The 15,505-nt window shown below is 41.9% G+C and overlaps 1 protein-coding gene across 1 annotated transcript in view; it reads right to left on the bottom strand.

Annotated features, from left to right (window-relative positions):
* The window catches only part of GBF1 (golgi brefeldin A resistant guanine nucleotide exchange factor 1), a 100,508-nt gene that overhangs the window by 11,321 nt on the left and 73,682 nt on the right, over positions 1 to 15,505 (bottom strand). Inside the window, exons 11-25 of the mRNA XM_009079813.1 lie at positions 15,487 to 15,504; positions 14,408 to 14,576; positions 14,013 to 14,224; positions 13,189 to 13,287; positions 12,600 to 12,794; positions 12,102 to 12,288; positions 11,474 to 11,614; positions 10,839 to 10,927; positions 7,729 to 7,931; positions 7,144 to 7,267; positions 6,725 to 6,850; positions 6,070 to 6,152; positions 3,634 to 3,870; positions 2,623 to 2,716; positions 3 to 140 (exon numbers count right to left, since the gene is read on the bottom strand). Coding sequence (XP_009078061.1) covers positions 3 to 140; positions 2,623 to 2,716; positions 3,634 to 3,870; positions 6,070 to 6,152; positions 6,725 to 6,850; positions 7,144 to 7,267; positions 7,729 to 7,931; positions 10,839 to 10,927; positions 11,474 to 11,614; positions 12,102 to 12,288; positions 12,600 to 12,794; positions 13,189 to 13,287; positions 14,013 to 14,224; positions 14,408 to 14,576; positions 15,487 to 15,504 — 2,115 coding nt within the window. The remainder of the gene's footprint in view (positions 1 to 2; positions 141 to 2,622; positions 2,717 to 3,633; positions 3,871 to 6,069; positions 6,153 to 6,724; positions 6,851 to 7,143; positions 7,268 to 7,728; positions 7,932 to 10,838; positions 10,928 to 11,473; positions 11,615 to 12,101; positions 12,289 to 12,599; positions 12,795 to 13,188; positions 13,288 to 14,012; positions 14,225 to 14,407; positions 14,577 to 15,486; position 15,505) is intronic.

The following is a 15,505-nucleotide window of genomic DNA, read 5'->3' as shown; positions in this document are numbered from 1 at the left end:
AGCTGTAGCATGGCCTCCATGATGTTTTTCCAGCCCTCTCGCAGAATGTCACCATGGCGATGGGCCAAGTGAAACACAGTCTTTGCTGCAATATGGGCCTTGGGATTACTTCCAAAAACAGTGGGCAGGTTCTCAATAGACTGCAGGAGAGAAGAGGCAGTAGCAATCAGTCAACAAGAGATGTTTTCTTTGCAACAGAAATTAGGGCAGATGCTTCAGAACTGGTTATGGGAAAGACAACAATTCTGTGTATGATGTTTGGATAACTCCTCAGCTCATATTCACTTTGTACGAAAACAAGGACAAGATGGCTTACCTGATATGAGGTGAATCACTGAACCACCCAGACATAAGCTCCCAAAGAACAACGACAATACAGAACATTTTGAAAGTACTTGATGAAAACTCACTAATTTATCCTGCTATGGGAACTCATTTCAGGATCAAAGTCTTCTACAAAAAGTACCACATCTCATCTGGAAGCAGCAATTACTCTGCCCTGCTTTTAGAGAAGGAAACTATGGCCAAAAAGCACTACTGACTCGCAAAGTTACTCTTACCACTACTTAACAGCAAGATTTGAAGTCACAGTGATGAACCCTGACATGCAAGTCTCTGCCAATAACTGCTGGATCACAAATGCTCATAATCTGTTCAATGCACTCACAGCTTTTCAAAATACAAAAAGCGTGCTAAGTCATTGAAACCAGCCAAGCATATGCCACCAAAACTAGAAAAAACCCAGCAACCATGTGAGACAGTGTAACGTGCTCCATGTTTATGCAGTTACTTAAGCTCATTGTGATGTTCCTTTTGACAAGAGACGGGCTCTGCCATTCTCTTGCTTACGTGGACAAATCCATACTCACTCCCTCATCAAGAATAGAAGAGAAGACAGGAGACAGGATGGACTGACTATTTCATTCTCAGACCTGAAGTTCAGAAAAACTAGCTCTTGCTTCGGCCAGACTGCTGGCAAAACTATGATCAAAATGGGTCTTTGATCTAGAGGTAAACTCCACTAGAAGTGCCAATCTGAAAGCCTGGCAGAAATGTGACAACCAATTTGATTTTTTTCATCGTTGCTATAGGGAAACCACACAAATACATACATCACTGAAGTCTCAGAGTGCAAACAGCAATATGCCTGATTTTGCACCATGGCAACAAGCCACAACCACTGACTTAAAACACATGAGTTTTGCTACTAGTTATACATTGAGACAGTATACGTCTTAACTGTGGATCACAAAGTGGGGCATTTGTTCTTCTTAAGTTGCTCAATCCCCTTCCATGTTTCTTTGCATTCCTCTTCTTTCAACCAAAGTGCCTGTGCACAGCAATTGCAGGGCACAGAGGAGATGCCTGCTCACCAGGCTGATCTGACTTTGGAAGTATCTAGGGGCTAAGTGGCACTTTGATGTTCTTCCCTTGCTTTCCAACAGTTGCTCTTTGCTTTTTCTCCTTGGTCCTCTGAAGACAACCCCTCCTGCTCCCTTTCTACCAGACCATCTCTTAAATATTTGCTCAGTTGTCCTATTGCACTACTGTCTCCAAGCCTTACAGGAATTTAGGACAGCAGAAAGTAATTGGTGTACTTGGAATCTGGCCAAAGATAAGAACTCAGCCTTCTTCAAATCCAAAAGTCCCTGATTCTATGTCATCTCCAAAAGACATACTTGCTTAATTTATACAGACCTTGGACTGCTCCAGATTCCTGTCTCAACTAGATGTGATGCAACTGGCAATAGGTGGTGCATCTGAGAGTTTAGTCTAGCTGCTTCTACCATGCAAATCTGTGTGAAACCTGTTTCATGGCAGACATTTCTCTGCTTGTGTTATCTATTGGTAGGCTCAAGGTCTGGTGTGCCTGGAGAGGATTAAGTATTGCATCTTTACTGTTGTGACCTATGAAGGAAGAAGGACTTAAAGCAGCCCCACTACGTGGGATTTCTTTGTCTTTTAATAGTCAAACTAGTACTTTTCACTGCTACCAATGCCAGAATGCAAGTGATAAAAAACACTTGGTCCAAACAATTCCATTTCCCTGCAACCTAATTCCATTAACTGTATTAACTTGCAGCACTGTTCCCTTTCCGCTATCCCTTCAAGGGACTTAGCCTGTCTTGGCCTTTTACTCCCATACTTTCAGTCTTGAATCATCTTGTTTTCCTCTTCTCTATGTGTGGCAATTCTGTTGTTTATTCTGTGGAATAAACACTTCTACATCAAGGCATTTTTTGTGGATTCTCCTTCACTGGAGATATTCAAGGACCATCTGGACACAATCCTGAGTCATGTGCTCTAGGATGGCCCTGCTTGAGTAGGGAGGTTGGACCAGATGACCCATTGTGGTCCCTTCCAACCTAACTGATTCTGTGATTCTGCTCTGCACAAACTGTCACTTGTGAGTAGAAGGAAATTTGCATATGTGAACCTGTCCTATGAAAGTTCCACTTCACTACAAACTTCCCATTAGTTCCTCCAGAAAACTCCAGGCAGGGGCTGACAGATACCTACAGATATCATGATAACTAAAATAAGCAAATATTACTCCTTAACAGAGCAAGAGAGCTCCAATATACTAAAAATCATGCTTCTTTTCCCTCCTAGCAAACTTACCTCGCTGCTGAGGGCTGTAAACTTGCAGAGAGAAATTATGAGATTGTCAAACACATCACTAAGGCCATAGTGAGCAGAAATCATTGCACATTTCCTGGGGAAAGAAGAAAACAGAAAATAATGTACTATGTCAGTAAAGACAAGTCTGTCTGCTGGACAGCAAATCAGAGACCCTCTCCGTTCACATTTTAGACCTTCCCCTCTACCCACTCATAATGAATGCTGATGTATACAAGTCTATTATTATCCCTCAAATTATCTCAATCCTTGTCCATAGATCCTGGTATTTGTGCTGATGCAAGGATCACTTCAAAGAAGTGAGTCTAAACAGTCAGATCGCTTGCACCTGAGCATTATACCCAATCTCTTGTCCTGATGTAAGAGAGAGTTACTGAGACTAGTGGTAGTTTTGAAGGTCTAGTTTCTAAGAGATCATGGATACAGCAGTGTATTAACAGAGCTTTAAAACTATGCTTAAGGCATCATTTGGTCTGGATCTAAGCATGACCAAAGATTGTTCCAGTACAGTTGCTCACAGATGGGAAGTTTCTTGAATATTGGTCATCTGGGAAAGAAAAAAAAATCTCCAGTCCCATTCAGCCACAGCTACGACCTCATACACATGAAAGGTTTTGTTCATATACAGAGATTTTGGCAGCAACACTGTGCAAGTCAAGAGTGACTTTTCCCCCTCACCTCCAAACAGCCCAGCTATGTCAGTAGGTCTTTTAAATGCAACCAGGCTGGAGTTTAAAAATATATACCCCAGGCACTTTGATTTATTACTACACAGCAGTCAAGCCAAATAGTCAGTGGCAATCACGAGAGGCAAAGATGGGATGAATCAATACAAATGACAGAACAGAATGAGAGGACTGTAGGTCAAAATAAAATGCTTTTCAATTGCTAGGAAAAGTAATAGTTGATATTTACTGTGATGTCTCTAGCAGATAAACAGAAAACAATGGCCACACTTTTTCCCTTCTGGGTCTTCATGAACGCAAGAGTTACCTGAAACCAGAGATAGCCTTCTGGATTATTGTTTCTTCTAAGCTTTTGTCAAAAACATAAGAAAGTGCTGCGATGGTTGGCCCCCATGTCATGGTGAAGAGATCATGGTCATAGCTTCCAGGAGGCACATGGAGAAATATTCCCTCATCAGTGGCACCGCGATGTAGCAGGACATTCCAGATATAGTTTTCCTTCACCAGGCCTGTCTGTTCTTCTGGCATCACTATCTCATCATTTCTACAAGGAAGGAAGGCAGAAAGGTTGAATTTTTCATTCTGAGCCAAATCTAACATTTACACAGTGCCTTTCATTATGTGGTCCCAGAGCTAAGCGATACCTATTCTGGAATGATTTTGCCAGCTCCTGAAACATTCTGTTTTCCTAGGCCTCCCTGCTTCCCATGCCCTTCTTTGACATCCTGAATATAAAGTCTGGTAGCTCTCAGCAGCAACTGTTTAAGGATTGTATTGCAGAAACAGCTAACTAACACTACAAATGCCAAACATAAGACATGTTGCAGTTAAATGATGGGAAATTTTGGACAGCACGCTGACATAGCTTCAACCCCCACCCCAACTCTCACCCTGTTACAGTGCTCTCCATATCTCATTATTCCCAGATAAAAAAAAGAATTGAATTGTTATATCGCTGCAGTCAATAGTAGGCAGGAGTGTCTCCATATAAAAATAATGGAAATAAACATGTTACGCCAAAATCAAATATTAGAAAGCCAAGCAGTACAAAATTAAAATAAGAAACCAAATGTACAACGGGTGATTTATAACCAGGGTACCAAAGCTCCTTACTTGGATAAATCTATACAGTAATAAAACAATGATGATTAATGCCAAGTACTACTGGCAATCCCAGGTTAAAACACACCAAGTCTAAACACATACTCCCTACACTTACTTGTGTAACACTGCACAACAGAGAATGCTCTGCAAATAACCAACTAATTGAACAAGAGTCTCAAAGCCACTAATAACAGAAGATTGCAGCCAGTATGAAAAGTAAAGCCCTTTCTGTAGCAACAAAAAATAACATGCTTCAGTTGCCAAAGAAGCAATTTTCATGCGCTAACAACAACTGTAAAAACACTCTTGCTTTACGCATAAGAAATAAGCTCTTCTAATTTCAGGTGCTGGCATATTTTGACAAGAGCAATTATTACTGAGATCATATAGGAAAGTAAGTTTGCAGTCAACAGCACATTTTTTTCTAAGAACTGATATTTGATTAATATTAACAGAAGCAAGTGAATGGATTTACTTGGAAAGTCTCAGGAAATGAAATCGTGCTCAAAGTGAAATGCTGAGATCCTGAAGACATCATGCACTACTCAATACAGATTGCAGTCTGATTTCCCACCCCCCACCCCCATTAATACAAAGAAAACAAACAGCTCTTCAATCTCAACTATGACACTGGGGCAATCTGAGATGAAACAATACTGAAATGATACACCAAGTGTTTCAGTCACAGAACATACTGAAAAAGCTGAGTATCTGGTTAAGTGGGTATAAAGGGGAATATACAGGGGCACTAGGTAACTGAAAGGATATTCTCAGGGTACTATTCAAAACATTAAGAAGCCAATCAAAACTAGAGTTCTATTTGAAAACTGGAGCTACCATTTGAAAGACTTTTAGATATTCAGTACAGGCAGCAACTCCACATGCCTAGAGAAGGCTCAAAAAGGAGGGTCAGCCTCCAGCTTTCAGCATGAGCTGCTGCCTGCCACTGCAGATTGAAATCAGATGAGAGTCAGTCACATCCTGTCTCCTCAAAGATGTAATCCTCTTAGCTTCAAATTGGCTGGGCCTGGATTTACTGATAGGCTAGATTTTTGAGCTATTATGAAAGCTTCCCACTCAAAGCTTGCCTGTGCACAAAAGGGTCTCAGCCACCAAGAATTCTCCTTAAATACTGGTCAATGTGCCAAGAGCTTCAGGGGTAGCAGAAGAGATTGGTGCAGGCAGCAGCCTCATATGATGAGCTCAAAAGCAGAATATATTAAACTGAGACCTGAACACATTATGTCAGGGCACCAGTGCAGTCCTGAGGATGAGACACTACCTCTAGAAGTATGTGAAAAGTTCTGAAAAAGTCTAGTCTAAAGGCCTGGTCTGGAGAACAGAGCCGCCTTAGATGCAGCATTTCACATGCGCTGGTCTTGCTCAGCCATTCTTTTCCATGTTCATAGAAGTAATTTATTTTTTAACTTTAGCTCTGTGGATTAAAATACCATGGCAAAAATCCAAAGATACAAATCCACTGCAATTGCTGTGACAGGCCCCACATGGAGCTGGAATTTGGTCTGAGACAAACAGGCACATGATTGGTGAGTCTCTCTCTGTATTATCCAGGTATCTCATAGACCCAACAACTTTAGTTTGCTCTTTGCATACAAGGAGATGACAGGTTGATTCTTACTTGATGGCATGGTACATGTCTTCCAATATGTCCTGTTCAAAGTCTTTGCCTCCATTCACACCTTTCAGGTTCTTCCGAAACTCCTGAAAAAAAGACACACCAATGTTAACTCCTACTATCTCCAGCTTCAACTGTCTGGCTAGGATCAGTACTCCGCTTGTTTTTCATGGGGCCAGGAGGAGATTTTTCTGCATTCTTCAACATGCAGCCTCAAAATTCAATGGCTAAATGCTGTGCTTAGTGGGAGCAGTGTGCAGCAACTCTGCCCACAAGAACAGCTACACAATGTAACACATGCTTAGCTGAGGCTGGACATCAGAATGACAGGTCTGTACCACTGCATTGACACTCACATGACTTGAACTCTCTAGAAGCTCACAGCAGTACAACAATCCCCATCTTACTATGTCTTAGCATACAGTTTGCTCACACAAACACAAACCTCTTGATGAATTTGGTAAGCTGTCTGCTAAGCTCATATTTCTTCAGATTGCCCCTTGCCCACAGCTCCCCTCTCAAACTGTACTCAACTCTGGTGCTGCACACTAGCTTACTGTGTGAGTGCAGAACGCTGAGGAAAGTGATTGAGAAAAAAAGAGGTACGACACTGTTATCAAAACTAGAGGAGGCAGATGCCCACGCTGGTAACACCCACCTCCAGAGTCATGGGGACGTTCTGCTTGCGGACATTGTGGTTGTGCTGGTCAGTGTTCAGCATAATAACTGCATAGGCCAGGGCAAAGCAGGCATCACTGTTAGCAAACGGGGACCCATTGGATTTCTGAAACGCAAATAAATGCACAAATTAGTCCTACAGGAACTGACTAAGGCAGTCATTTTCCTAACCACAGGACTCAATCATCCCTGGGACAAACAAAAACCTGAGGCTCTGGCTCCAGCTTCCATAAAGCATTCCAGAAATCTATTTGCCACTGCCACCTCCCACAAAACAAGAGCTGCTGCTTGCAAGGCACAGTAAACTTATATAGGTGGTTTGATCTGACATGCCCATCATGGTAAGCAGATGGACAAGAAAGAAAACGGTCTTGAGCTTTCTGCCCACCAAGTACACACCCTCCAGTGTTCTGTGAAGGCTTCCAACAGTCTCTGGATTACAGGTGCCTCTCCTGGTAATCTGAAGGCCTCTAGATAGAGTCGTAAAGCTTCATCCAGCCTTAAGCCTTGGAAGCTGAAAGTCCTGCAAAAAAAGAATGAAATGCAATGAGAAGCTGAAACAGGATGGGAAAGGCAGGATAAACTTAATGACCATAGTCTTGTTTGTTTCGGTATGAGACTAGCAGAATGGATATTTTTACAGGCAGTAAAGAGTGGAGGGTGAGGAGAGAAGAAAAGATACCCTGAACAGACAAAAAACCCCAATATAAAGAGTCAACAACCCTACGAGTGATCATGTGTGTAATTATCCAGTCTCCACAGACACTGTCTCTGCTGAAAGGAGATTGACTATCATACTATTATATGTATCTAATGTGTTACCATATGCAAGAGATACACAGAATTAAGGCATGGTGGTACACAGAGAACCAAGTGACATAAATCCAATGCCGCCAGAAACTATTGTTCTACTTTTTTTTTAAAACGATTAAAGTCTTAATTTTCACCCCTTCTTGAATATAAGAGATAGAGAGAGATACTCACCCAACGAAGTTTTCCAGCAAGTCTATGTTCTTACGGTCACTCACAAATTCCCCAATCATCTTTTTGTCCAGGCGAGGATTTTCCCGCAGCCACTTGGCCACTTCATTGTTGTCGATGGGGGTGGCAAGAAGGTTTTTCTCCTGCAGAAACTGTATCCCTTTCTTTGGCTTTTGGTTGAACTGCTCTGTGCCGGTTATCAGGAGCTGAAGGAAACATTCTGATAATTACAACCTGAAGTGTATTTCTTAAGTTAGACTGTTCTTGGCATTTAAACCAAAATAGGAAAAAGATCAGCCCCGGCATGATTAGGTTTACTGTACTGTGTAACCCAGGCAGAAGCTAGTCAAGGACAGAAAACCTGCATTCATCACAAGGATTCACTGTCAAATAATACTGGACAAAGCAAGCATGAGCTGCAGCCTTTGAAAACCTTTAATGTTTGACCAAGCAATAAGCTCTGCTACTCCAAATGCCTCACCTGCTCTAGTATGTAAACAGAGCAGATGAAGGTCTCTGATAAACCCCTAACATGTGGCAAGATCAACCCTACCCAGTTACAACAGCAGCACTGCTCTATGCCCTCTCCTGTCCCCTCTGGCTCCAGGGTCTCATAACTCTACCTTGCTGCCAGGAGACATGAAGCAAGAATCCTTGGCACTTTATCAGCAGGTGCAAGGAAGAAGTGCTGCAAAAACTTAAACTAAGAACCAGAAAACATCCTGCTAGTGAGACATGGTCCCAGGAACATCTGGTACTTCCAGCCTCACAAGGTTATCTGTAGGCTGGGAAGAGCAGGTGCATTTCTGGTTTTGAGGGGAAGTCAACTACTCTGCCCTGCTTGGTTCTTATTTTAGGAAACTGGACTGTACCACCATCACAGCGTAATGAAACAGTAGACTAAAAAAGGGTTAACTGTATGTTCTTGGTGGCGTTCAGAAAAACCAAAAGCACAAACAATGGTATGAACTTTACTAAGGAACCAGAATAAATGTCAGTTCCCTGTTAGCTCCTATCACGATCAAACTGCTAGCAATGACCTAGTGAACTAAATTCGTGACCATCATGATTACTAACTCCCCTGGGTTTCTCAGCACCTCAGAAGCCACCTGCCCTCTGGTCTCTGCATTCCCTGCCTGTGTGAACATCCTCAAAGCTGCAGTGAGACACAGGCCCTGCAATAGCCCAGAGTGCACAAGGACCCAGTGAGGGCATAACAGAAGAATTACCATGAGCTGCCCCAGTCTAACAGGCCTGGAGGGACTATATGGTGCTAGCAGAATTTCTGTTCAGCTGTAAATCCTGTAACCCTGTAAAGCTAGGGTGTTCTGTGGACTGGTCCAATCCACAGACTACTTAAAACCACTTGAAAGGAGGCCAGATTGCTGGCAGTTTGTACTGCATTTATAATGTCTGTCCTGTGCTTCTAAGCTTCTGGTCATTGCATTTGGAAATATCAAAGAAAACTTTGCAATTCATGCATAATTTGTTTTCTGCTTTTATTTAGCTTTCACCTCCTTCCAACTATGGTAATGTCTAGTACTTCAGAGGCTAAAGGAAGCAGAACATGCTGGTGCCATGTCAGCACCAACATTACTAAAGCTGAATGTTTGGTGTGCCTGGTTTACACGCTCAGGATGAAACCATTAGCAGATTTAGGGTCAGAAAACAATTTTCCTTGGGCAAACTAAGAGATTTGTGAACATCTTCCTGCCCTCTACTCTTGACTTCTTCTAACCTTGTTTTCCAGCACAGTAAAGCCAGAGTATTATCAAAGGTTTTCAGTTAGAGCAGTCGGAAGTACTGTGCAAGCTCCCCTCTCAACAATGGACTTTCACAGGGTCCATCAGCAAAGCTGCTATGAAGGCAAGACTTAATGCAAAAGCAAAGGGTTACAAATGAAACTGTAACTAAGCTAACATTTATTTCCTAGAGAGAAACCAATGCCTTAAATTACACTCAGATCCAGGGACTGCCAGAGTGGATCACAAAGCACAGATTAGTACAGCAGTACAAAGAGATCTGTTGTACGTTCTTCAGTATTTTTGTTTAAGTAGGTTTAAACAAATATGATCAGTAGTCCCTTAAAATAAAGTAAAATAAAACCACCTATGGTGGAGAGAAGAGTCAGAAGCCTTTTAGTCAGATACAAATAAAAACCACTTTCTTCAGAGACATTATTTTCCACTGTATCATCTGGCTCCTTACCCCACAACTACTATGGCCATTCATGTTTCCTCCAGAATATATGTCATACTCATATGGAAATGGAGTCATCTCTCACACCTGAAATAACCTACCTCATGTATATGTTGTGCAAAGAACAAAATCTGTACAAAGAACATCTGTGAATTGGAAAAAAACCAACCAACCCCACAACAAAAGAACCCAAACAGTCCCACGTAGCCCATAGGGACTTTAGATATCGTATTTATCTGCTGTCTCTCGAGATGAACAAGCAGGCCAGTACCTGATGTTTGACACGAGACAGCAGATAAATACAAAGCCATCAGCATGGAGCACCTTTGTTAACACTAGGCCTAGACTGGAACCACTGATGAGGGAATGAAAAAGCTGTACAAAGCTTAGACTGTAACTTGGATTAATGAGGTTCAAGGATACAAAAATCTGGACAAAGAATGGCTTTGCCACAATCAAGACAAACTTTTCAGTCATCCTTATGACAAAGCAATCACAGAAATAAGCAAATCAGAAGAGCAGACTAGTTAATTTCTACTACAGGTGTCTTGGTACACTCCCCATTTACAGCTTTGATAAGAGTAGTGACCTACCCTTTTTGACGAAAGTACCTGATTATCTCCATATAATGCAAACTAGATTCAGCAACTTTCCCACCCAGAAGTCAGATGGACCTAGCTTATGAACTGTGCCACAAAATTTCCCCAACACTTCTTGCAACCCTTAGCACAACTAAACCAGAACAGGCAATAATCACTTTAATCCATGTAGTGTAGCAGGATTTTCAGTGACTGACTTTTTAATTCTTATCAGCAGAGACCAGAACTCAAAATTTGTGAGATAGCAAAGCCTACATAGGATGGTAAATGAGGAGTACACTCAAAGATCCATTTTTAGTATATTTTAATTCATACCTTCTTTTTGTTCTTAATCTGCATAAGTTCCTGAGGGCTTGGAAGGACACAAGAAAATCGAGTAGGCTTCCTGGAGATACTCTTCTCAGCTAGAACAACAAAGCATTATTACAGTCAAACCTATCCCCAGAGCAGCACTCAGGCATGAGTGTCCCATAGTAACTTTCAGTCACGGAGTCTTGCTGCAATGTGCTGTCCTGCAACTGGCAGTGACACTCTACTTAATTACTACATTCCTCCCACCCACATTTTCTTCAGCATAATTGCATAGTAGCTTCTTGTCCCAGACAATTTCACACATCCACAAGATTTAATTTTCTAGCTATTTTGACTACCTACATCACTGATTCCCTGCAGAGCCCCTAACTGCCTTCAAAACACTAAACACTGGTATGAATTTCACACACTTTTGCCCCAGCGTGACCAACCAGATCTAACCCCTCTCAGAAGAAATGCAAGAGTTAGTAGGCATATACAGTACACATATAATAAACAAATATTCACCATATACCTCCTTCTCATTTTGAAGTGAATAGCTACAGAGGTCTACAGTATAGCAGGACCAGTCAACAAATGTCATGACCATTCTTAGCACATACACCCTCAGTGTGTCAGGGTACTGCAGAGACTATTACCTGCCTCACTTCCTCCTTCCAACTCCATGCAGCCCTCCTTCATCTGGTCAGCCATAAGGCACCCACTGGTGGGAGGACATGCCCCAGCTGGCTCTGAGACTGCACTGGAAGATTTTCCCTCACTGAATACTCTCTCAATATCTGTAGAAATTAAAAAAAAATAAACAAGCAAACAAACAAAACCAAAGGCAAACAAAAACCCCAAACCCCCAAATAAACCAAAAACCCACACAGAAACAAAACCATAAGCCAAGAAAAAAGCCAGCAAAAGAGAAATAACGAACTGATAACTCTAAACTCAAAGGAGCTTCTGCCAGTAACTGTGAGTTCACAGTATCATCAGTATTTTGTCTACATGAATTTCATGGCATATCCTCATGCTCTTGTGATTGCCAGTCTTGACACTGCATTTCTATAAAGCTTCACATGAGAGGCAAATTTTAATATATGTAAATTTTACAAATAGCAAGGTTATTAACACCAGTGTGTACTTATAGAAACATGCAACAGGAAGACTGAAAACCTATATTTAAGGGGTTTACAATGTCAGTGACCAAAATGAGATCTGCAAGTATAGCACAGACTAAGACTAAGTGTAATATTAAAATATCAAAGAAAAGGCTCTTACTATTGCTTGTTTCTTTGGTGCTGTTGATGGTTTCTGGGCTGGATTTGACAACTTCTTTCTCTTGTTGATGTATGTTACTCAGCACTTTGGCCTGGCAATGTGCCTCAGTGCTATCTATCACTGTCAGCAATGCTTCCAGAGACAGCAGATGGACAGTATACAACTGTCCAGAAACTGGGAAGGCATTCTGGGAAAGAACATATAAGTATTAGTCAACTTTCATGCTTCTCTCACCATAATGGGGGAAAGAAGTTTCCCCCCCACATCATGGGGCAGTTAAAAGAGTAGCACAGAACACCCTAAGTTTATTTGCTCTGACATTCCTAAAGCATCATGGCTCCTCTTTTCTTTTTTGCTTCCAAATGTTAAATGGCCTTGTTCATCCCTACAGCCTGCTCACCCAAAATGTGTTAACCACTCCTATTCTGTGCTCACCCTTGCTCTGAGGGCTGCCCCCTCCCTCCCCACGCTGAGCCGCCCCCGGCCGCGGGTCAGCACCTTGGAGAGCAGCTTGGTGAGCTCCTCGAAGAGGTTGGCGCAGTAGTAGTCACAGTCGTAGTTAATGTACAGCTCGGTCACGAAACTGGGAATCCTCCACAGCTGAACGATGGCTTCCAAAGCCATCTCCTTCATTTCATAGGGCATCTTTGGGTTTTCCACAGTGATTATTTCCATCAGCTTCTTGATATACATCTGGCAGAAACACAGGGCAGCTCAGTTTAAGGAAAGAAAAAAGAAAGCAGGACAGTGAATAGCTTTGAGGAAGGCAGAAACAGTTTTAAGTTTCACCTTCCCACGTAACACTCCATCTTTAACAATGGCTCATTCTGGAGAAGGTTGTAAAAAGATTTCACATAGCTCTACCACTCGGTGCTGCTCTAAAAAACCCCTGTATGAAGGCAGGCAGGGTAGCTAACACACCAGTCTCAAAGACATTTGACTATTGAACAAGAAAAGGCCTACACAGCCTATCCATTTATACAAAGGTAAATTGACACCTAGACTGTATCTTACTGCCTAGCTATATGAATTTAACTCAAGCCAAATAAACTATTACTAGGCACTCAGTGACACTCAAAAAACTCACCTCCAGCTGGAATTTCAGATGCTCTCTCATGCTCTCAAAGAGAAGAAAGCACACCCTGAGGGAGGTTGCATACAGATTGAGCCGTTCAACACTCAGTAGCTGAACAAGAAACAAACAAACCCTTAAGAATTACAAAGGCAAGATACTATGTGCTGTAAGTAGCAGTACTGTGGCACTGCAGGCATCACCTGCAACTGACCCTAGATCCACAGGCTGCCTTCCATAGCAATGGCATTTCAAAAAAAACACCCTTATTCCACTCCCTCTTCCATAGCAATGGCATTTCAAAAAAACCACCCTTATTCCACTCCCGGGTTTCACTTTTTGTAAGTGAGGATGAATGCACTGAATTCTCTGCTGCATGTGGTAACACTTTTCCTACTTGAACTTTGTTCTTTTGTGAAGTCCACAGAGCCTCTCAGTGGTGAAGGAACTTGCAAGAAGACTTGCCTCTGAGATGGCCCTTGTGTAATTAATAGCTTGATACTCCAAAGGTTCTGCCTGCTACTAAGCTGGTAACTTACATCAATAATTATCTCAAAACCAATTGTATCAAAACACAAGTGTTATCCCACAGTAACAGTTCATTCAAATCACCTTCATCCTTCTCGGCCCTGGTCTGCAGAAAATATCACACTTTGACCTCTCTGGATTTGTAACAGCATTATTCCCCTGGTGCAATTCACAACTCAGTGCAGCAGAAAGCTTGTTTGAAGACTGAGACCTGCCAAACCTCATTAATACTAAATTCCAATAGACTCTTTGATGCAATCAGTATCTGACTCCCCAGTGCCATATGCCATGCTAGCATAAGCCAAACTCACTTGAAATAGGTGCCGGCACAACTCCTCCTTCACAAGTCCCAAGAGGGACTGGCAGTTTGCAATGGGTGCTGACTCCAGGGCAACAGTTAGCAGCTGCAGCCCCATGTGGATCATCACCTCAGAGTTGTGGCGGTCATGAGGGTTGGTGAGTGAGATGAGAAAGCGGAACAGTTCCCTAATACATGGTAATCCATATGGGACCAGAGCTGCTCCTAAAGAAAAAGACAGATTAGCACTCTTAACTTTGGGTTTGCCTTTCGCAGGTGCATAGTAAGTGTTAAAAATAAGATTCTTACAGACCCGCTGAGGAAGAGGAGCTTATTACCCTCTTAGTAGAAAGTGAAACAGAATAGTGGAAGGCAGACAGGACTTGAGCAACACTGCCAACTTCTCACCTTCTTTTTGGGAAGACTGAGTAAAACGTACACCTCGGGGATTTACATAGTCCATGTCATGCACTGAGGCAGAGTCAGAATGTTCTGCTACAGATGTGCATTCCTCTAGGACCTCAGGGATAGACTCAACAGAAGCTGACTGGATCTTCTCCTCCCTCAGACCTTCGTTCTTCATTGAGATAAGTAATTTGGGAATAAAAGAAGCAAAACAAGAGTTAATAAGCACTCGACAAGTTAAAAAAAACCCTCATTTGTTCACAGTTAATTTGGAACTATTAAAACACACAGATCACTAATGGAAAAAGATCAAAACCCCCAAAATTCAAGCAAAAAAAGATCTTCTAGATAATCTGCAGCCCTCACTGCCCTTTCACTTACATCTACTTTTTACCTATTTTATATAACTCTAGGTTGTGAGACTAAGGACTTTACTTCAAAAATACTAATCAGTTCTTACTGCCTCTGAGGTTAGAATTTAGCTCTTTTTTTTTTGTTTGTTTTAACTGCTACATAATTTTAGCACACTATTTTATCTATGCCATCCTAGCATTTTTACCATACAAAGTATCTGCAGCTCTAATACACAACATTACTGTTGTGGAGGAAGTGGGGACAACACGGAGGAAACTTACTGACAAAGGCCTTGGTTTGGCTTTGTTATATTTCACAGCAACAGCAATGCACATGCACAAACACCAACAGCTGCATTTCTACAAACTCAAGTAAAATTGTTCACTAATCAAACGAGTTCTGCAGATTTCCTCTGTGCTTCCCTCTAACAGTTTCTCCTTTCATTAAGGTTAATGGTATTGGCAGGAGTACAACTAGCTACACAGATGTATTGTTGGGCTGCACAGTTTTTTATTTCTGAGCCAATGGGGACAGTCTCAAGAGAAACAAAGGATGAATGTTTGCGAATTTACTAATCACTTACAGTGACAAATATTTATTCTGACCCTAAGCCTTGAAATAGACCATATAGCCTATGAGGAAAAGGAGACAGAAGGAGACAAAGCATGTTAAACTGTCAGTGATTGTGGGGGAGTTGGAACTTTTTCTTTTAGATCATATCCATGTACCTGGAGTTCGGGTTGATTT

This window comes from Acanthisitta chloris, unplaced genomic scaffold (genome assembly GCF_000695815.1).
Source record: "Acanthisitta chloris isolate BGI_N310 unplaced genomic scaffold, ASM69581v1 scaffold14778, whole genome shotgun sequence".
Taxonomy (NCBI): Eukaryota; Metazoa; Chordata; class Aves; order Passeriformes; family Acanthisittidae; genus Acanthisitta; species Acanthisitta chloris.
Note: the sequence above shows the minus strand (reverse complement) of the source record. Positions and strands in the feature narration are given on the sequence as shown.